At 39.2% G+C, this 23,947-nt stretch overlaps 1 protein-coding gene across 2 annotated transcripts in view; it reads right to left on the bottom strand.

Annotated features, from left to right (window-relative positions):
- Positions 1-1,134: 1,134 nt before the first annotated feature.
- EPHA6 (EPH receptor A6) overlaps positions 1,135-23,947 on the bottom strand; it is a 369,996-nt gene continuing 347,183 nt past the window's right edge. For both annotated transcript variants that reach the window (XM_053970149.1, XM_053970148.1), the window contains 4 exons: positions 12,534-12,683; positions 7,202-7,395; positions 4,689-4,838; positions 1,135-1,729 (listed from right to left, as the gene is read on the bottom strand). In XM_053970149.1, coding sequence (XP_053826124.1) covers positions 1,615-1,729; positions 4,689-4,838; positions 7,202-7,395; positions 12,534-12,683 — 609 coding nt within the window. In that variant the 3' untranslated portion in view covers positions 1,135-1,614. The remainder of the gene's footprint in view (positions 1,730-4,688; positions 4,839-7,201; positions 7,396-12,533; positions 12,684-23,947) is intronic.

The following is a 23,947-nucleotide window of genomic DNA, read 5'->3' on the forward strand; positions in this document are numbered from 1 at the left end:
CCCAAAAGCACGTTTTAACAGAAGAACTGCAATGCTTGAGTACATTGGAATGCCACGGAACTCAAAAATACCCTCCAGAGGGCACAGGAGTGAAGAGAAGCATCTGCACAGCGTTACATGTGACATGCATTGTAGATCTGCGTGGGGTTCCCACAGCACGCGGCCATGCGGTCCTGCCCCTGCTCCCAGGAGTGCATATCCCATGCAAGAGTTTGGAAATGTAGCCCAGCACGTCTGTGTCAGTTGTCTGAACAAAACATGGAAGCTGGAAGTCTTAGAGAGGTACAAATATTATGTTAGGCCTTTGCTGACGTTTTCTTGCATGTAAATATGGCTATTGAAGGGCTCTAAAGGTAATACCTCGGATGTCCTTTAGAGATCTGTACTAAATGAAGATCTGGCCTGGAATGACCAGAGCTCCCTTTCAGCAGAGTTTGCTTTTTAACTTCTAAAAGCAGTTAGAAGTAGGCTCAAGGCAACATGTTACCACACTGCTGTCCTGCATCTCCTTTTCTGCCTTTGTGCAAGGTCACTGCATCCTGCAGCCTGTAACTTCCAGCAGCAGTGGGGCTGTACCGCTGCCCTCAGCTGGAGGAGGATATTGGCTGGCCTGCTCCTACGGGAATGATCCCATCACCCCACCCATGGCTGGCCCTCTGAGCTCTGCTGCTGCTGCTGGAGATGATTCCCTATCCAGCAGCAGGGACCTGCATGTTTGAAACACAAAGCTCTTCTGAAATCTGTGTGTCTGCAACAGAGCTGACAACCGTGTTTTACATGTGGTCATGGGAATGCTACAGCCAGTTTTCCAGTAGTAGAAGCAAATGCTGAGTATTATATTAAAAAAAAAAAAAAAGGATTGTAGGGTGGTGAGGAATCCCAAGGATAAACAAATTTTCCAACCTAATCTAAAATTTAAAGCATAAAAAGTGTCGAGTGCTAAAGTAATTGAAAATCAAGAACCTTCCTTAAGATTTCAAACAGATTACTCTCACTATGCTTCCAATTATTCACACAATGAAAACTCGCTACATAAAACCATCAGTCATTTCTGCAAACAATACTTATGTTTTGAGGCACCAGCTTACCAGCATTCAAACTATTAGAAAGTAATATAATGATAGGACACATACATTTGGATTTAATTAAGAGATAAAATAAATATTTATGTTAAACTTCTTTTTGATTGCACATTTGGTGTTGGAAGTTACATGGTCACAAGAACATGAAAGAAGTCAAATACTTTTTGATCTACCAGCAAATTCTAAATACATCGATAAAGAAGCCACACCAGGCCAAATAGATTACTACTTTCAAGTAAGTCCATGAAAGTTTCCCAAATACTGTTATACAAAGTTACACATCCATGCTGAGTTATTCATCAATGTGTAGCAAGAGTCTTGCAGTAGGCCAGGATTTTATCGGCAGAGAACTGGTGGAGGAGCTGTGCAGTGTGATTAAAAATTCCGGTTTGGAAGCATTAACATAGAAGTACTTGTATAGTCTGAACTGGAGACTGCAGTTCTTGAAGTTGGGAAGAGCAGGAGGGAAGAATGAGAATATTTTTCCATTTTAGAAATGCTGAGGCACAAAACACAGTCGCTTCTATTACTTTCATACATGAAATCCTTTCTCCTGTATGTGCATCATGTGTAACCGCAAAGTCTGTAAACTGCTGACTATTCGTCTCTGGTGTCCAATGAGTGCAACTCCAATTCTTCTAATGTCACTGCAAGATAAAAAGTTTCATCTTGGATGCAAATATAATAAAGCCTCTGGTGCACAAAAGAATATAATTATATGATGACTTCTTCTCCAGGTCAGTTTACCTTCCTGGCCACGGCATATAAGAAAGCTGCAAATGTTCAATTTTTCTGCATCTGTCAATTTCAATTTTTTGAAAAAACCAGTAATTTAAGAAAAAGAATATAATAAAAAGATGTATTTATAGCACTGAGGTTTAGTGCTCTGAATTAGTGATACTGGGGCTTATTAGTGATACTAATGGTCAATTAATCTTTCCAAATCTCAAGGACTAATCAGGTGAGTTCCAATAGCCCATTTTTAGTAATGCGATTGCAGCAGCTGTTTCCCACTCATACTTGAAAATGCCTGGGGCTTACACACTCAATATCACAGTTCTGAGGCAGAAATAACTGAGATTGTGCTTCTGATGATTTGGGGAATGGTAGTGAGGTAGTGAGGGATGGTCTAAAGATCAACTTAGCAGTGAATCTTCCAGACTGACCCTGATTTCCCTCCCAGTTCCCCTTCATCTCATCTAGCCCTGCACCCCAGAGTGGGTAGCTCTTGTCACTTGCAGGGCTTGACTCTTTGGCAGGAATGAAGTCAACAGCCACCAGAGTTCAGCACAATCCACCACCTTAGTTTTTCTATAAACATCCCCAGCTGCAAGATCTGAGAAAGATCACAGAGGTGCTGAGGACAGGAAACTTCAGATATGCCAGATTTGTCAATTATGCAAATCCCACAATGGGACATAGACAGATATTTCCTGTTTATCCTCAAAAACTGTATGATACAACCAGTAAAGGAGCTTATGGGATAAGGCATTGCCTTCATGAATTTCAGATGTGCACTTCCAGATGTCTGCATCTGATCTCCAGATTGGTATCCTCCAGCTGAGGAACCACTGCACAGCTTACAACTATTAAGTGCTTAGGCTTAACATTCTCATGCTAGACAACACTTGAGGTCAGCAAAAATATTGAGCATCTGAGAAGCTAAAAGGAGTCAGTTTAAAGAATAAAGCTTTACAGTGGAGAGTGGTTTTAGAAATGCAAGACTGATGCTTAGCATTTATCAAGGAAGGCCTAGATAAAGCACATAAAGAAGCCAGGAGGTCTTGTGTAACACAAATGATTTGATGAGAGGGAATCACTCAAGAAGGTGAAATGGGATCTAAAGAAAGTAGAAAGGATGATAACCTTAGATTAGCTGTAAAAGCACAGTAAGGCAGACTAACTTGAGAAGCAAACAGAAAAAAAACCCCAAACAGTAAAATAGAAAAAAATAACACTTATAATAAATCTTCTTGCAAACTCACTAGGTATAAGAAACCTGCCATAAAATGTGTAGAGTCTAACGATGATTTGGGCATAAAAGAGCACTGAAGGAGTGGCCACTGTTGGAAGACTTAACAATTTGAGTTCACATTCACTGTGGAAAAAATTGAAATGACTCCCATGCCAGATCCTTTCTGGGGGACTTGCCAGAGTTATCTGTCTGAAGTGACTGCAGGGCAGGTTATAGGACAAACTGGAAAAAAAACAAAACAACAACAACAAAACAACAGCCCATGTCCAGAGAAGATTATATTTAGGCAAAAGTTCCAAAAGGACGTGAAGATGAAATAATGGAATTACTATCAGGGTTGTGAGAGAGGGAGTTACCAGCTGTGCTCCACATGTTAAAAATTTTCTTAGTGCCTAAGTATGGAGCATGGTGCCAGACAAAATGTTTCCAGGGAAGATCTGGGGAACCACAGACCCATGAGTCTGTGATCATTACAGGGCATAAGAGAAACTACAGGAAAGTACAAAATTACTGGATGCTTGGATAAATGAGCTACTTGATTCACCATGGCTTTTGCAAATAAAAGTTCTGTTTTATAAAATTACTTGTTTCCAATGGATGGAGATAATCCATTTGATATACCTCACTTGGATTTCCAAAAGCTTTAGAGAAGATTCCTCACAAAAGCTTTATAATGACAATAAGGAGCAACTTCTGTGTAATATAGGGTATAACATAATATGTAGCATAGTGTGGTCTTTGCATGACTAAATAACTGGTTTAAATACAGGAGGATAGCAGTAAATTGTCAGGTTTTACAATGTAGTTATTGATATAAATCTGCAGGGACCTCTGCTGGGATAATGTTGAACATTATTGTTGTTCAACAAATCAGTAAATGGTCTGGGAAAACAGGTGAGCAAGAGGTGAATAACTCAGCTGAATTGTTCAGGGTAGGAAGGGAAAGGGGCAGCTGTGCAGAGTTTTGGAAGGATCTCACAAGACTAAGTGACTATGCCATAATGCATTAGATGGAATTAGATGTAGGTGAGTATTAAATGATGCACATGGGAGAAAATCAGTCCTAACTTTATGTGTAAAATTCTTCAATCATAACTGACAGCTACCATTAATACAGGCAGTCCCAGCATCAAATAAAAGATTATGAATTTATAGGAAGGGAATAGAAAGCAAAACAGATCCCATCATCATGCTACCATATGAATCCATAGTTTGTCCAAACACTTCTATACTGAGTGCAGGGTTTGCATTAAAAAACCACAGGGTGGTGTCAGAGATGGTTGGAACAACTTCGTTATTAGGACTGATAAAGTCTTGATATTCATAGCAAAGTAAGAAAATATTTTTGCCACTGATTTCAGTGGTCTAGATCAAAACTGGTTCTCCAAGAAACACGCTCATCCCTGGCCTTTGGTTGTGTTTGGTGTGGTCACAGAGTGGATCTATCAGTTCTGGGTCTCTCCATCATATATTTCTCTTGTTTTGTTTTGCTAAATAACTATATTTGTCTTTTGTGAGCTGAAGGATGAAAGGAAATGAAAGCACTGTTCCATACTCCACGATATTTGTGTGTCTGCAGCATCTAAATTCAGATAATTAGTCACTGTAGGGATGATAGATTATATACTTACTCAATATTCATTCTTGAAACCATATCCAAAGTTGTGAAACCTGCTGCCATGAAGTTATTTTTATACTGACCCATTTTTATGGAATCCAGCCAGTCACTGACTGAAACAAACAAAGGATATTCTGGAACTTCACCAGGTGAATCTGGCATTCTGTAAATATAAACAAACCAAACCAAACAAACAAACAAGCAAATGTTACCAAGCAATACAAAATATGACACCAAATTTACCCTGGTAGACATAGCTTTTACTAAAAGGCAGAAGGAATGAGAGAGGAGTCTGAGCTGTAAAGGTCAGACCTTAACCAAGGATCTCTTTAACCTCTTGTCTAAAACTTATAAACCACTTCAGTCTGCCAAGCTGCACTACTTAAACAATACATTTTATTAAAGAGCTGCAGCTCAGTATTACTCTAAGGAAAGGGCCTCTCCCACTGCACTTCTTTTTGTTCCCCAGAATATTTCCCTGCAGATTGAGGTGTTCAGGATTATAATAATTTGTTGATACAGAAGTCAATGTAGAGGACAATGAAAATTTAGCATAAGGTGCAATTAAAAAAATTAAAAAACACCATGAGGTGATTTTTACATTTATCTACACCCCTGCCACCCCAGATGGCTCTTTATTGTGATACCATTATGCTACAGGAACACTTTGATTACAGTACTCAAAAGCTAAAACTCACCCTAAAAAAAGCCAAAAGAAAAAAATGTCTTATCTTTGCTTTTACATAGAATTACACAGAGTAGCAAATAAAGTGGAAGGAGCTAATTTAGTCACATTTCTTTTTTACTTCTTTTCCCTAATATTATCACAACTGAAACAGAAAGATGGGAAAAAAAAAAAAAAAAAAAAAAAAGATTGCCATTTTGAGGCACTAATTTTCAGTCTTCTGTTGTGTGCCACATTTGGGAGGGCTCACAACTTCCACTGGCTTTATGCATTTTGTGTAGAAAAATTGTATGAACAAAATGCATAAAATGCACACTGCTGTTTGTAAAACCTTTATGATAGTCTTAGGAGAAAGACACAATTTATTGTAAATGACAATTTAGACAGCAAAAGCCAGCCAACATTTACTGATGGAACACGACTTCATGTGTAACGTAGGAAGCAACACAGCCTCATATCTTAATGAACCAAGTTTCACCCACACATACTCAAATACAGTAAGTACAGTGATTTTCATTCATATTATCAAAATGACAGAGGGAGAAGCTGAAGGACAGGAGAACACTGTTAAGTACAAACTGTAATTAAACACCTACCACGGTGCCTTCCCATCTGAATTACTCTATGATTCTATAGAAGGTTACCCAACAACTGCATCAAGCATTCTCAAATGAATGGAAAAAAACTTTCACAAGCAGGTGAAGTCAGTCATAGTTCAATAAAGCATAAGTTTTTTAGACCTTAAGTTATGACTCAAAATAAAAAAGAGATAAAAAGACATTAATCTGATGCTAAATAAAGTGATCCAGTACAACTAGCAACCCATATATATATATTTATATGCATACACACATAGAGGATGCTAACTCCAGGGCATGGATATTTAATCCCACAAATCTCCCTAGACTGTATTGATGAAATGGCTGTAGCCCTCACTCCAGGTTTTCCTATCAACTTCTTCATTCAGCCTTTCCTGCAGCAAGGTACCAGCCCCAGTTCTGCCTTGTTGCTCAGCCCTCCTCAAAAACATTGAAAGGTTCTCAGCAAGCCTCACTCAGGGCTTGAGAACCCCTTAAAAGCCCAGGGGGGTCTCCATGAAAACACCTTTATCTTAAGGTGACTCTTAGTGACTGAAGAGAGCGAGGCCACTTGGACCTTTGCTGATTTCAACTGATATATGCAGGGACAGCTTGGATCAATAAGCTTACAAATACTGACAAATTTTTCCACCTCAGCCTTGCTTATCCTGTGGCTGCATTCATTTCTGAAATATTATTAATGAAAAAAAAGAACCCTGGGCAACACTGTCAAGAATTTCTTGTGGGATGGCAACAGCATAGTCTCTTATTTGGTCACTGCTGCTGCCATTCTGCTGCAGACAAAGATTTAGCAAGCTAAGACACAGCTACTTTTTGCGAGATATTACTCCAAGTCAGTTCAGAAATTGCTTGAGCACTGTCAGATGGAGAGACAGGCTGCTGAATGGAGAAAAAAAATTACAAAGAGAAAACAAGCCCGTAGGAAAAACACAGCACAAAAAAAAAAAAAAAGAATAAAGAGATTCACAAAGATTAAGGATAGATAATACACAAACAGAACTCGGACAAAAAATATAATAAAAGAGACTAATATAATCTGCATGGCTTTAGGGAAAAAACCTCCTTTTACAACAGTATATTAACAATAAGGCAAACCTTAAAAGGGGCTTAAAATTATTCGAACCTGCATGACTTTCTGGACTCATAACTTTGTGGTTCTCCCACCCCTACTTAATACCCTAAACCACATAATGCTAGCCACTATGTGTTATGAAAAACCAGAATGTACCAGAAGGGACTTACACAAGTACATCCTCCACTAGGGTGTGAAGGGTGCTGGGGTTGCGGATCAGCTTGTCCAGGAAGCTGACAATGTCACTGAATTTGGGACGGTGGTTCCTCTCCTTCTGCCAGCAGTGAAGCATGAGCTGGTGAAGAGAAGCTGGGCAGCCCATGGGAGCTGGAAGCCTGTAGCCCTCTTCAATGGACAGTATAACCTACAGAAATACAATCTGTATGGTTACCAGGCATTAAATGCTGAAAGGACAGTGTGACACTGATAATTAGAAACCAGGGATGATAAATTATCCATGGCACAGCCACCCTCACTTCATGCATTGCTGGGGCTTCACTGGGGGAATCAGGACTGGCAGGGGTGTGACCAGACGAGACAGAAAATAATTTGTAGGCATATGAAACACAGGAGGAACTTTTTTAGGGTCACTGGTCATCCTCTTCAAACAGCTAAGAAAGCAGGAGGGGAATAAAGAATTCCACCATTTTCCACTTCAGGGGGCCACAAACTTACCTGGTGTGGCCACTGCATCCCACCATGCTCTAATATTTGCATTTTGACACAGTGTTTGTGTGTAGCCATACCCCAATACAATCAAACACCACAAATACACCTTGTGGCACCTGACAATTTACTTGGTGTTCACATGTTTCTGCTGATCCTTAGAGTATGATTAATTCTGGCAATGTCTCCCACACCAAGTTACAGCAAGGTTATTTTGCACATTCTCCCTCAGATACCTGGATGTCTGAGATGTTTGTGACTAAACAAAAGTTAATAAAATTATGGTATTACCCGAAAGTGAGTGAGACCTTCAGATTCAACAGATACAGAAAATGTGTTTGGTAAAGATTCAGAAATAAACAGGTCTGCTGCCACAGGAAAATCACATGTATGGAAATCATGTAAATCACATGTTGATCCAAGTCGAAGGACAGCTTATTTTTAGTAACATGGGTAGCAAGAAACATTGATTGAAAAGAAGAGTAGCAGCCTGGCTTGATAGGTGTTAGCAAAACTAGGTAAGTTCCATGGAAAGTGTCATGGCTTCATAACAGGTTACATGGATTCATCCTACGTAAGCTTTAAAAAACACAAGGGAAAGTCAGGAGGTTCTGCAATGAGTGGTGGTTGCAGTGGGGATGATGTTACAAATTATACAGGCAGGATTTTTTTTTTTTTTTTTATGTAAAAGGAATGCAAAACTAGTCAGTGGCTGATCAAAAACGAAGCTAGGAAAAAGACCAGTTTTACCACATATGCATAACCCTCCCACACAAAAATTCAGCCAATGCTAAATGTTTTCTAATGTACAAATGATTGCACACAATATTTATAACCACACAGTGCACTTAGGAGGAACATACCTCCTGCACTGATAACCACTGAGCTGCAAGGAGGCATTCATCATTTTCACACAGAATGTGTGATGTACATGCTGCAGACGTATTAATGCAGCTGGAAGGGGTTACATTAAACTGTTTACAGCAAATCAATGTTTTACAGCACCAGCTCTGGCTACAATATATTCAATCTTATTATCCTAGAATATATCCCTCTCTATTTGAATTCTGAATTAATGCTGGCTCTGCTCAGCAATGCTTATGCTGCAAGCATTATGTAAATAAAATAAGAGTAAGGAAGCCTCATTAGGGCCCGAGCTCCCCTTGATGGCATGGCAGGAAATGGAATGAGCCTTTTGTAGCTGCTCACAGCTGCTTGTCTTTTTTATAAATACAGGTGACCTGGTCCTGTAAATGTACAGGCTGCTGTTACAGGAAAAAATGCCACCATCCCATTGCCAGGGAAATATTTCCTTCAGAACCTTGCCTCCCAGTGATAAAAATGCCCCCACGGACACAGGATGGGCAAAACTCAACCATGTGCATGGGATTTTATTCACATTTGTTTTTCCATTTGTTATTAGTGTATCTTAAGCAGTTTGTCAGAAGTGGGTTCATAAAACACTCCTGACAGAGAGGGGCAGAGCTTAGTTGGTACTGGCCATCCTTAGCAGCCCAGAAATGCAGACACTGAAATTTTTACATTTAACTGTGCCTGTTGCAAATGTAGAATTTATGAAATGCATTTTGTTTTTAAGGCAACAGGAAAGCTGCTCTACTTTTTAGAGACATATAGCATTTGCTCAACAAAACAATAGAGGGCTGATGAGGTTTTGCTGAAGTAATTTATTCAGGAAAAACCCAAAAGCAACCATAATTTTCCAGACATATTTTCTCTGCTACACTTTATTTTAACATATCTCTGAAAATGAAGTCACAGTGAATTTTGTTTCCTCTCTTGTTCAAAAGGAACATTTCATTATGAAGAGAAATGCCAGCTGGTACTGGGATAATTATAATTTCTCATTAATACCAGCACATTTAAAAAATAAACTGGAAATATTGCTTCATTAGTATCCCTTGTGAGGCAAGTATTATTTTTAGATTCTAAGAAGCAAGAGTAAAGATGTGAAAAGTGTCTAATACTGCAATGGGAATCAAGCCTCAAAGGATGAATTAGAGCATTTTAGTTCCTTATTTATTTATATATTTATTTTAGCTCTTGCTTTGCCACGTGCATAGTACCCATATCTTTCTGTTCAAAGAAATCAGATATCCATGTACCTAAAAGGGAAGAAGTACTAAGTTTTTCTTAGTAATAGAAAATGGTATATTCTAAAACATGTTAAGATTTTACAAATTAACGCCTCTCAAATGCCTTTTTCCCTTGTCAGTTTAAGGCTGACAAAGCACCACCTCAATCATGAAATCTGCATCTACAGGAAGGGTACAGCAACAGCTTGTTTGTTGTTAGACATAGCTGTCAAGTTTGAGTATTAACAGAGTTAATATTACATATTGTTTATGATTGTCTGAGCAATATTTGATGGACTTCTACACAAAATTTATACATATGCAATTTCAAAATAATTGGCAACTGGCGCAAATGACACCTGAAAATGAAGCTGTAATCTTCCTGATAGTTTCATTATTAATAGTAACAGGGATTCTTGCTTTCAAAAGTTAACTGACAGCTTTTTTAATGAGACTGAGACAGAAGTGAGTCCAGAGGGACATTGTCCCTGTGTCCTCCTGACATCTGAAAAATCTACCAGGAGGGAGAGGCAGCTGCTGCTGCCTCATGGTACAGAGCCAATCCCAGGCACCTGCCAAGTGTTTTGATATCTGTGAGTTGAAAGACCTATATTAGGATAAGTTGGTTTCTTTCAATATTACAAGAAACTTTCAGGAGTGTAAGGAATTTTATTCTGTTTGCTACAGTAGTTTCCTTGCATACCAATTACAACCCATTAAATATTCTTTTCATTTTTTCACTTCTTTTTGAATACTGCAGCTCTGCAACACGCATTAATTTATACGGTGGCCTCTAACAGGTGTCCCTGTAGACTTCACTCACAGCTGTTCTACAAACCAAATGCATGGAATATAAATCTTCCTTCCCTCACATGAGCATTAGCAAGCCAGACTCCTAGCACAATCTGTTCATCAGTACACTAGTTTCCTTGGAAAGTTCAATATCTTGGCTAATGTTTATTAATTAAGCAATAAGACACGACAGACTGTGCAGCAGCCCTAATTAATGGACATCTCTGGTGCCTGCCACACATCTAAGAAGTGCATTAATCAGCACCAACACAGTTTGGAAGTGACTTACCACAATAATAAAATGGTTATTTACATCTGAACAAGAGCAGTTCTCAAACTTAGCAACATTTTTAAGCCTCTGCATTATGCCACGTACAGTATTAATTTTATGAGAAACATTTTGCAACTCGGTTTCCTTAAGTTCAGCTTCCAAATCCTTGCTGGGGAATATAAATAGAGGATGCTGGATTTGCAGAGGTGTTGAGTCATTCTGGATACCTGTGAGCAGCTGTAGTCTCTGAACACCAGACTGGGTTCATTTGGGTGGCACGTACCAGTTTAAAACTTCTCTCATCAGCTGTGTTAATCACTTACTTAGCCATGGTCTAAAAAAGTGAGTTCATATCCCAAAGCTGTATAATTAGAAAAGCACTTGGTTTAAGATGGAATGAGAAAAAAAGCCCCAAAACAGTTCTGCAGAGTTTATATTTGGAAAACTTTTGGTGATCTACCAAAATCCACCCAATTCAAGAAATATTTTAATTGCTTTCTAGAGAAGGGCTTTCTTATGATCAAAACTCAGTAAGTGTCTTAATGGTAATGTCAGCAGACATTCTGATGTAGCAGAGCCTCTGACTATACCCATGCAAGACCTTAGTAACTGTTGTTTGCATCCTGTGTCTTTTATGAATCTGTTTAGTGCACATCCCTCGCTGTTGTTTTCCCTGCCATCTGTACAGTACCACTGACCTTTGAAAGTCCTATTATTTCTGCAAAATCAGCTCATGTGAATTCACAGTAGTTTACTGTACTAAAAGAATGGTCCCAATATCCAGTAAAATAAACTTTACATTATGTCTAATAACTTGAAATTTCCCAATGACAATTGAAGTCACTAAATATATGTAGAAGGTCACAGATGCTCACTGCTCCCATTCTGGCACTGAAATCCTCTGGGTAGGAGAAAAGGAGTCTTTTGTGCTGGGAACTGCTGAACTGCAGGGAAAGCCCCCAGCAACTGGCATCATTAGGGCCTGCAGCATCATTTTGTATTAGCAGACACTTCTATTTTGGATGTAGGAGTAATTAAATGTTTCTGTCTTCATGCTGTAGCTGATTATTTAATATATTCTAAATGGAGAGGTTTGTGATAGTTTTTTGTTTCTGACAGGTTTGGTTGTTTCTTTCCTTTTCTTCCTGAAACAGTGAAATTATTTTTTTAAATTAAAATCTGTCTCAGATCCTTATCCCCAAATGACCGATCAGCCTTAACAAGCAACCAGACTTGAACAGCTGAATAACTTAGCAACAATGTAAAAACAGCCATCTGGGAAAGTCTTGTCAATTCTTCAGAACCAATGCAGGAATATTCTAGGCACATATATGAGAGAGGTTAAGGTGGCTTGGCTGATATTCCACATTTTGACAGAGAGCTTGATGGTTGGTGTGAAGACTGAGTGTACCAGTTTGAGCTGTCACAGGGATCCATCAAACAAGAGAATTTGTGAAAATTTAAATTGTGCTAGAGAAAAAAAAAAACCCACCATTTCCCCTTTCCCATATTTCTCTTTCTAGAACAAGCTTTCAATTACACTAGAAGAAAATTTTGTTCTTTTTTAAAATTGAGATTCCAGCCTAGAAAGAGAACGAGACAGCAAAGCAGGGCAGGGAGTGGCAATAACTTTTAAAGAACGTTTGAAAAAGATGCAGATGAATCCTGGGCAGCACTCACATCCTGGTTGGACATCTCCCAGTAGGGCCTCTCTCCGTAGGACATCACCTCCCACATGACAATTCCGTAGCTCCAGGCGTCGCTGGCTGAGGAGAACTTGCGGTAAGCGATGGCTTCGGGAGCAGTCCACCTGATGGGGATCTTTCCACCCTGGAAACAGGTTGAAAACTTGTCAAGATGTTTAGGATACAGAATAACATATGTTTTAAAAGAAAAGGAAAAAAAAAAAAAAGGAAAAAAAACCCAAAAAACAAACAACCACTGGATTCTGATATTCTATGTTCCGACTTCCATCAATTTGCCTTGTCAATTTGCTGCAAGTGGAAATGAAGAGATATGCCTTTTTATATGGAATTTGAAAAAGAAAATGATTTCATATGTAGTCTAGTTCACCAATACCTGCAGTCTGTGAAAACGACCCAGTTCAAAGAGCAGAAAGCATTTGAGGTGATTAATGTTTGGTCAGTCATATAAATAATCAGAACATGCATTTTGATTGAAAACATCCCAAGCCTTAAATTCCTAGTTCATTGACATTTAAGCTTTTTCCCTAAATGAAACAGAAACATCTATTGCAAAATGGAGCACTGAAAGCTCTTAATAAAATTGTATAATCAGGAAAGAAACTACACGTGTTCTGTACACCTTCAAAGCATTGCATTTGGTGATAGATTTTAATTTTTGTTGTGCCCTTCAAATATCCAGGTAGAAAACAAAGAAGTGTGCTTCTAAATAGGCATTTCCTTAGGATATTCAACAGTGTCATTCTGCAGCCTACAACTTAAAATCCACGCTCTCCCACCAAAAAAAAAAAAAAAGTAAGAAATCAATCAACAAACCTGACTTAATGTTTACAAGACCATAGGATGCAGAATTTTTCTCTGACATTAGTACTTTATATCACTGAATCCCTTCTGCTCTCTCATAAATAGTTTCTGTGTGAAAACTACTTTTCCATCTCAGGAAAAAAAAAAGGTATTTCCTCTCCAGGTACATTGCTCATTTCAAAAGTATATTTTTTTGCTTTCCAAGAGTGTACATTTATTACCGTTCTCACTGAACTCTTTGGAGAGAGAAAAGCAGTATAGTGAAGGTGCCACTAGATGGTAGAAAGAGGCAGTCAGTAGAGCTGAGCTCACTCAGCAGTAGCTGCTTTCAACAAGCAGTAATAGATTCTGCTCAGTGTTATAATTGTATTTCTGACTGAAACAAAAGAGGAAATGAACTAGAACATCCATTTGGCAATGAAGAGAGGCCACAGTTAAAAACAAGCATGTAAATCTCAGCTAATTTGCTTTGAATGTATAAAAAATTATCTGAGACTTGTTGAGGCCTGACTTTGGCTGGTTGAGAAGTTGTTTGTTCTACCAATAAATTGTTCCAAATCCAGGCTCTGTGTCTGTGGGGATGTGCCACTCAGCCACGCTCTCCTTGCTGATGGAAAATGCATGGTTAACATTTATGTTCTAAGACAGTGGCCAAGATGTCCTTTGGACATTTTTACATATTTTGCAGCTGCTTTTACAAAGCCTTGGCTTCCTCACATGTGGTAAATCACCCACTGAGCTAAGCACTAATACGGTATTTTTTGTATTTTTGCCCAAATACCTCCACTATCTGCCTTTTATTTATCCATTATCCTGGTAATCAGATCACTCATCTGGCACATCAGAGATGCAAAAGATTTTGTGCCTCACCTGCTGCCACCTGCCCTCACCAGCATTGCAGTGTGTGATGCTCTTGGTCCCCTCCTGGTACAGCTGTTCCACTTCAGAAGCAATAAAAAATGCTTTTTGGGAATGTGAATGAAGAAACAGGGGGACAAAAGAGAGTTGTAACAGGACATTCTCCAAGGAAAGGCCACGCTGATTTCTTATCTCTTCTCCAAGAAGTATTTATTTATAACTTCTAAAGAAATTGGTTAAGAGCACTGGGTGTTTGATTGCCCAGTCTGGTTTCAGAGGTCTTTTCCTGGAATATGCAAAGCCAGGCTCCCTGAGGTAGTGGAAAAATCAACCATTCAATGCCACAAATGTGTACCTTACACAAACCAAAATGATGCATCTGAGAAACAGAGAGTTTTAGGGTCTAACTGTAAAAGATACTTCAAAAATATCTCTTCACACCTCAGAGTTGTGAGCCTTGTCCTTTCTACTGGATCGGGTTTAGTTCTTTACTTATAAAAATTTTATCACTAAACTTATGTAATTCCATCCTCAGAAAGATTCCTGTTTTGGAGAGTTTTATTAATAATTTATTATTTTTGAATTTTAATGAAATTCTTATGTTAATAATTAAATATCCAGTGGTAGGTAGAAGACAAAATTATACATGTGAATAAAAGGAATTTGGATATTTATAGGTTTTACTTTTAATGTATATATTAACATAGTATGGATGACATAACAGGAAAACTATCTTTACACTGTATCCTTTTCCTAAATCTGATTTTGTATTCTCAAATTATACTCAAAAGAGAGGGCACATATTGAGCAGTGTTTGCAGCTAGATTTGTGACTCCTGGCTAAATAAAAATGAGTTTTAAAGAATCTTATCAGACTCTATAACTACTTTCATGACACAGCTTCACTGACTGATCCCTTTTGGACTGAAACAGTAGCGGCTCATTGAGTGTGAAAATGAGAATGAAGAACTGAATCTTAACAAAATTCAAGGCAGTTCACATTCAAGGGCATAAGATGTGTTCAGAGCTGTAATGTAAAATAAAACACTTTTGTGCTGGCTCTAAAAACCTCTAAAATTTTTACAATGGATTCATCTTGTGTGAAGTTGTTATATTCATGAAAATGTGAATTTCAACACTTAATTATGGTTGCAGAATATAATTTTATGCAAAAAAGTTGTTTTATTTATTTGAAAGCCATTCAAAAGGTGGAGATTGCAATATGAGTACTTTAAGGAACATGTATGACTGAACAGTAATAGCTGCTCATGCATAATAAAAGAACATCTAAGGTTTAGAGTGGCTGAAAATATATTTCCTGTTTTCTGATTAGAGTAATAAACAGTGTTACTGATATTGGATCTGCCTTTTTATATTTTAATCTAACTGGGGAAATAATAAATGTAATACTTACTGTTTGCACAATGCCTCACCTTCAAATTAAGATAATTTATAAATCACCTACATTTTGCTGCTATAGCAATGAGATCTCTCAGAGTTGCCTGTGTTAGAAAGCCCTTTTTGCTTTTAGGTTATTCTCTCTTTTTTGGGGGGGGCTGGGGAGTGGGGAGAAGGGGCAGAATGGGTGTTAGGAAACAAATTGTTTTTCTGCTTCATCTCATACATTAATAATGGTATCAGTGATAGCCTAATTTTGTTTTCACACAGTGAAATAACACTTACTCCACTGTTCAAATAATTAGAATTCAGCTTTTTTTTTTCCCTGTATGCTGCCAGCTGAACAGTGCCTATCTCCTGATTTTTTTTGTGATTGTAATTTAATAAGCAATTTTACCACACAGCATCAGAGTCCCCTTGGAATTATAATATTAGATTCACATTGCTTAGCTTATAGAACTGCTCAGAGATGAGCCCTTGAAATGAAATTTACCCCCTCAGTCACACCTACACACACTCTGGCTTTCCCTGCAGAACTGGCAGCAGCACTGTGTGCCACACATTTAAAGGCAGGACTGGAACTCCGTGGTGCAGAACACCTCATTCTTTACCTCAGGCCATGCATGACAGAGAGACAGTCTTCACCAAGTGCCATCTCTGAGCTTACACCACCAAAAAGTGCTGATGATGTCTTGTGTGGCCACAGCTGTGTTTTTGCCTTCTCCAGTTAGGTTTTTTTTTCCCCTATTCTACATGTTAGACATCTCTTTAAAACCAGGAGGCATTAACAGTTCCTTTAATTAAAATCTAACCGTGTTTCCAGCAGTCTGTTGGATCGGTCCGTGTCTCACAAACGGGATGGGACCCTGACTGGCTGCAGACTTAGGATTTATTATCTGTCTGTATCATACAAGTAAAAAGCAAGAGACACAGAGAAACAACAACATCCATGCAAATCCAGATCAGAGACAAGATGGCAGCTTATGCAAAGCCTTTTTCTACACATTCTCTGAACTAATAGCATAAAAGAAAAGATCATTATATATAAGAAAAGTCATTATACTCTAACTAATAAGAAAAGGACCCACGTGGGTTTAACATTAACAAAAGGACTTCTATGAACTTCAAACAATACACAATAATTCATTATTTAAGACTGAAACTTTTTCTATCTTTGCAAAGCCTATATCTAGGACTTTTCACATCTTGAACTGTCAATAATTTCTTGTTCTTTCTTGTTCCTTATGATAAATAGAAATGCATTAACTTGGTTCTTAACTTCCTAGCTTCCCATGAGAAGAGTTAGAAGTTTCTCAGCCTTTCTCAGCTTTATGTCTACTTTCAGGGGCCTTTTTGCACTTTCTAAAGTCTTTTACCTTTTTATATTCCTACACTGCAGAACAATGTACCTGGCAGCTACAGCCCATGATTCTACCAAAAATAGGTCGGGATGCATCAGCAAGCTCAAAATGTGTGATGTGAAGAAACAAAGGAGGAAGCCTTTTAGATGCCCAGAACTTCTGGCATGCCCTGGTGTCTGATTAAAATGAGGAGTGGTAGCACCAAAACTGAAGGCAAGGTGTGTGTGAGCAGCCAGCAGCAAACCCAGTGAGTGCATCAGGCTCACTGTGCCCCAGAGGTGTGAAAAATGCCTGTTTCTGTGGAAGAGCCCCTTCTGTATTCCCCTGGAATGACAGACACTTCAGAGGGACTGTCACAGCGCTGGCTGCAGGTCTCCTAAATGCTGAGGTGCAAACCCACCAGATCCAGGTGCACAGGTATCTAGAGCTGTCTGATTTTGGGAGAAAAGGTGCTGAACTGAGTGCACCATTCGTCTGATCTGGCACAGGAATTCCTGTCAGTTACTGCTCCTTCATGTGTAATGCCACTGAATGGTGCAATCACTTTCCAAAACATGAGTAGAGTACCTGTCTTTACCTCAATGACAGAAATAGGGGCAAAAAAACCAACTTCAGAGTGAAGAGAGACACGAGTAATGAAAGAGACTAGTTTTAAATATTGGACATAATTCATCATTCTGTACAAAAACCTTCTGCCACTTCACTAGAGTGATGCTTTTATTTGATACTCAAATTTTTCATGTGCAATGCTACAAGCAGGCAGAATTTAACATCCTCAGTCATAATTTAGAACTATTCAGTACCATCAACAGTCTTCTGTTGTGCCTATTGAAATATCAGAGAAACTACATGGCAAGATAACAAAACTGCTCTGCAAAAGCATTTCAGAATTTGCACTCATTATGCCAATTCCAGTTAGTTCTACCAGTCTCATTTCACTCAGAACTGAAATGAATAAACCCCCCTGATTTTCAAAAAGACTGAATTTGCTTTTAATCCCTGGGAAAATATTAATTTTCTTTCAAATGTCCTGATTAACAATGCTGAAGTTAAATATGTGGAACTTGATTTCCCCCCCAAGTTAGCTATTCAAATTTTCAGAACAAGTTATTTATGGTTTTGAGAGTATGTTAATTTTAGTGGCTGTTAACCCCTACACTGCACATCTATTTGTGTCTTCCAAAAGAGAGAAAGCTCTTGATGGATGGAAGGAATCAGCACTGAAGGTACAGGCAGAATTAAAGCAGACAAGAGAGAATGCCTGTCCAGAGATCATCAGAAATACTTCACATTAACCAGAAGAGGTGAATCAGGGTTCTACTCCAAAATACTCCACACCATCCTGTCATTTTGGCCATGAGATGCATGAACTGAGTAGTGCTGCACACATATGCAAACCTCCAGCAAGGCAGATATATCCTACCCTGTCACCTTTTAGCTCAAAAATCAAAGGAATTAAAACATTAATTGACTTTGCTAAAATTCAAAGAATTGTGAAATCAGAAACACTCTCTAACACAGTGGAGATTCTCTTTAGGAGTGGCAGCAGCATTCATTTCCTTTGAAACAAAGCCCTTCAGCAGCCCCTCACCTGCTCTGAGGCACTGATCCTACCTTGGCCTGAGAGATAGTGAGAAGGCTGATAAAAAATGCATAGTTCTGACCCTCAAAATCCACATAAGTGAAATGGCAGAGATTATTTTTGACCATTTACATCTATCCTGCCTTATTTTCTTGACAGGGCAATTAAAGGAACTTTATACAGTGACAAAGAACTCCCAAATACAAGTGGTTGATACCATTGCCTCTTGTCTGTGTAACTAACTGGATTATGCATCTTTTCCTGTCAGACAGGATGCCTTTATCTACAAGGTGCTCATTGAAAATAGATAGATATTTTTTTTTTTTTGCCAGAAATATTAGTTTAAAAATATTTGTTTAGTTTTAAAATGAATTCCAGGCCAGGCAGCTTAGTGAGGGCTGGTGATATCCTCAGAGCCCTGGTGAGAGCCAGTCAAGTGTACAAAGAGAAATAAACACAAGTATTTTGTAAAACCTCTTTGAGACTGGTCTTTTGAAAGGAATGATGCAACTGGAGGGGCCAAGGAGTCTCATACTGTTTTAGAGAGTGGGACTTCACATTTCTTTAGGATTAAGAATGCATTTTGCAGTATTGTGTGCTTGGCTCTCGATCACAGAGAAACCCTTTCCTCTTCTGAAATTAAATATCGGGAGCATGCATCTCTACCAAATCCAGTTTAGAAACTACAGCGCTATTTGACAGTAATGACAGGAAAAAATGTCATTTTTCCTTGAAACTAATATTTCTGGCAAAGATCTATCTCTTTTCAAGAGCATCAATTTCAAGCTATCTACCAGCTGTGTCAGCACAGCTCACATTACAGCCGTAACCAATTTCTTGAGAGTTACTCCTCCAGAGTCCTTCAATCTGCACATCCAGCCCATCCACTTTGCTTACACAGGGAGTCCTACCAAAGTCAATGGATAAGGTGAAAAGGATTTTTTTTTTTTTTTTTTTTTTTTTTTTTTTTTTTTTTTTTTTGGTTCTGAGATGCTTATTTGAAGGATGCCTTATGTTGCACAACTCTTCAACAAAGGAATTTGCTATGTGGTCCATTCTTCCAGCAGCACTGAGTTACCAAACACAAATATTTCTCTAAACTCAAGTAATTTAAGTGGAAAACAAAAAAGAACTTACCAGGCACTACCTTTTCTTTAAAGCATCAAGGAAGGATCATCTCAGAAATTATGCCTCTGCCTTGCCCAGGGCTTCATGAAGTATTGTATTACTGGATCAAAAACACACTGTTACCATGCACTGCTTGAACACTGGATGTTATTATCTATCATTAACGATTTCATGGCTCGTGATTTCCACACTTGTATCTAGCTGACATGCACAGCAAACACTTCCCAAATTTCAGGAATCAAGTGGCCTCTCCCTGTCCTGCCATAATGCCCAGATAATTCATTCCTCTGCCCTGCCCCTGAACCCTGCCATAATTCCTTCTATACCACACAATTTGAAGTGGCCAATAAAAACTCAGAAGCATCTGGGAGCTCAGAAAGTGAGAACAAACTGAAATGGATCTAAATGTAAAATTAATACTATATAGGCTATAGTACTGTCTGCAGTAAGCATTTGAATATTCCATTCTTTGGGATGCTGTTCTAGAGAGAATGTAGGAACCTAGATACTGAATTAACAGACAGCTTGCTCTGGGGTACATGAGATTTTATTTACCTAGGGCCTCCTCAAAATTTATTCCAGAAACAAGTTGGAAACACCACGAAAATTAGGCTTTTCTTCTGAGAGTTGCAGTGCCACACATGGATGATGATCAGAATTATTATGAGGCTGAGCTACTCTGCAAGTATCACTGCTTTAGTTTTCATCCTTAATAGCTAAGTAACTGATGGATTACATTTTCTGCTCACATTTTTGTGAGGTCACTTCTCATTTTATCCTGAAGGAGTTTAGTTATTTAAGTTTCAGTCAATTCATGGATAAGTAGCTGGTCAAAAGATAGGAAACAAACAGTCAGGAAGAAAAGGTCAGTTTTTAGAGTGGCATCCCCCAGAGATCAATGCTCATGTCCTGCTGGCAGTGCATGCAGAATCTATAATACAGGCTGAACTGGGAACATCTAAAATTGTACTAGAAATCCAAAAGTATTCATGGCAGTAAAGATGATGAGGATTTACTACAAAAATTTGCCAAAGAACCTTATGATACTGAATTGTAAACTGATAAAATGTCACAAAAATCAGTGTTATAGTGATGCACACAGATTAAAATGCTCCTAGTTTTACATAACAAATAACATAACTGTACTAAGCTGTCACAAGATGGATATTGTAGTTATAGCACAGAGTTGGCTCTATAACAGTATCAACCCCCTGCTCAAAAGCAGAGTAAAGGGGGAAAATGGAATGAAATTGTAAAAATAATCAGGAAAAGGAGAAGCATAGCACTGCTGAAACCTAGGATATTCCTGCATATTGCTTACTGACCACAGTCTCAATCCCTCATTCCAAAAGGACATATTGAAACTAACAGACAGAATAGGTGAACAAAGGTACAGAAAAAAGAAAGAAGAATGGTCTATAAAACCCTGAATATAATGGATCAGATAATAGATTGAGAGAATAGACCCAAAGTACATCAAACATAAGTGGCAAGCAGCAGATTAAAAACGTTAACAAAACAATTTTTTTTAAAAGACACATTGCTACAGGATGTCACAGTCTCTAAAAATTCAAACCTTTCCAAAAGCAACAGGTAGATTTACAGGAGAAATATTTGTGAAGGGTATTACACACAAAGACCTGCCTCTGATTTAAAGAAGTCTTTGAGACACAGACTGCTGAAAGCTCAATAACCTGAACTGAGAATGCATCATGTGCACAGCATGTGCACTTATTACAGAGAATCTGGAATTCCTCCTTGAAATCTCCTGCTTGTTTGCCTTTTGGATTCATGCTTTGGAGCTCACAAGCACTGCAGCTGTCTCAGGCCATTCATCTCTTCCCATCATCTCAGTTTGTTTGCAGGTGAAATATAAGCACATGGTTAACAGTGTCACTGGAGAAAAGGTCAATGATGCACATGTCAACAGCATTTTGGAGGAAAAGAAAGTTGAAAAAACTTTAAAATTTAATGTTAAAGGAAGCAATCTAAAGTGAAGTGTTCTTTGATGGGAAAAAGTATAACTGTAGATGGGTAGCTGAAGCATCACAGGTCATTTTTTGTTGCTGATTCTATGACTACATTCCTATGTCTCTACCATGTTCATGGATATCTTTTGTGACCAAACCTCTTTTGACAAAAGGAAATCATAAATTCTACTCTTAGCAAATTTTAGCAAAGGAGAAAGCACTGCACACTATGGAGAAGAATCATGTAAAAGTATTGCCCTGAGAGTGGGGGCTGACTCCTGGATGAGCATGTGGAGGTCTTGTGTCTGCTCCATAGAGACACGACACTGTCTTGTAAAGATTTTAGCATCATATCTTTCACCAGCAATAAAAAACTGCACTTAGGAGTAAAAAAAATGGAATAAAAGTATTCCCAGATTGCTGAGAATCATGCAAGTTGCATGTCTAAATTTGCCCATGCTGTATAAAAATATGGTTCATATATTGAAGGGGAGATGGAAGAACAGCTGCTGATGAAGGTGAAGCAGCTGAATCCAGGGCCATGGATCAAGGAGCATGACAGGGACCAGGGACGTGTCAAACACTGAACACTGTGTCCTGCCTTCCCATCTGGGGACAGAGGGACAAAGAAAGGAAGGCTTGCCAAGGCAGGGTGGGCAGTGAGGCTCAGCAGAGGAGAGGATGGCACAGCCATTTCTCCCACATTAGGCCAAAATGCTCCCAGTGCCACCCTGCTGGTTTTCCAAAGAAACAAAGTGCACGAGCCACAGCTGCACCCCAGCACATCTGTCTGCCTGCCAAGCCCAGGCTGGGGGCTCAGAACCACTGGGAATTTAAAAAGCATGGATGGTGGGAAGGCAGGATGGGAAAGACATCCAAGGCTAGGTCCAATCACCTCCACAGGGTCTCTGGTGTCCCTTTTGGCACTGTCACCTGCTCACTGAGGTGCATTTCGCTTTAGGAAATGCAGGTCTCCCACTGTCTTGTGTCTGCCAGCTCTCTGCAGAGATCTCAGGGACCATTGGGCCTCTACAAATACACAGCTCATCCCTTGCCTATTTCCCATATGTTTAATGAAAACCACTACCAAGCAAAGCAGAGAGATCCTGCTGGAAGAGCTCAAGATGCTGCTGTACTTCTGGGCCAGGCAGCAGCTCAGTGGCCCATCAGGTTGCACAGCTTCAGGCACAAGTTGCCCAGCTGGCAAATATTTGGGCTACTGGAGAGACAGGTATAGGGATGTGGAAGGCTCTTGAGTAATTTGATATTGCATGAGCCCACAGGAGCACGGGAGGGATCTAAACTTTATCAGGGAAGTGGAAGAGCACAGCAAGAAGCTGGAGGTGTTGTGAAGGTGTCTGGAGAGATTCTCAGAAGATCAGAAGCTGTGCTATACAGGCTGCAGAAGGCAGCCTGAGAACCAGGGTAACTGTGGCATGAAGATGCAGCTGATGTCTGTAATGGAGCACCAGGACACAGGGCTTTATTAAAATAAATAAATGAAATAAATTTTCCCCTCTCCTCTGACCCTGGAAGGTATCCCAGAGATTCACAGATTTTTTTTTTCTGAGTAGCAAGAGACACACAAGGATCATGGAGTCCAGCAGAAGGTGCAACACAGTGTTGTCAGACTGTAACTGCACAAACACAGATGAAGTGTATTGCCAAAAAAAACCCCAAAGAAACGAATGTACAAGAGTAGTTTTCAGTCCAAGCAAGGGCTGCTTCACAACAAAGCTTCTCTGATGTTTCTATTTGGTGTAGTGATACAGTGGCAGTGGCCATAGATCACTGCAGTGTGGCAGTATGCAAATTGTTGAATAATAGGATAACCATCTGTTGGATGATGAATAGTTTGGCACAGGAATGTGGCCAAGCCTTCCTGCAGATACCCACATTCATCCAGATCTCTGCCAGCTGCCTGAGCAAAGGGCACTGAGCATCAAGCTGGTTTCTATGTCACGCTCATCTGCAACTCACCAGAGCAAAGCCCTGACTGATGAGCCTGATGGCAGCCCCAGTCACACCAGTGGCAAGGCCAGTTTCACATCCTGGTGTTTATACTGGTGTAATGTTGGCTTACAGACACTGAGGATCTGCTTCTGGCCTTTACAACAGTCACACCCCTTAGTATGGCACTTCCTAGACTTTTGTACTCTTTCCTGTATCTTGGCATACTCTAATTTAGGCTGTTTGTGAATTGTGGCACTGGAATACCTTTTGTGCCATAAGTCAGTTGGATTTACACCTTGAAATCTGCAGATGACATAACACTTTGAGTTTTTCTGATG

Source organism: Vidua macroura, chromosome 2, assembly GCF_024509145.1.
Source record: "Vidua macroura isolate BioBank_ID:100142 chromosome 2, ASM2450914v1, whole genome shotgun sequence".
Taxonomy (NCBI): Eukaryota; Metazoa; Chordata; class Aves; order Passeriformes; family Viduidae; genus Vidua; species Vidua macroura.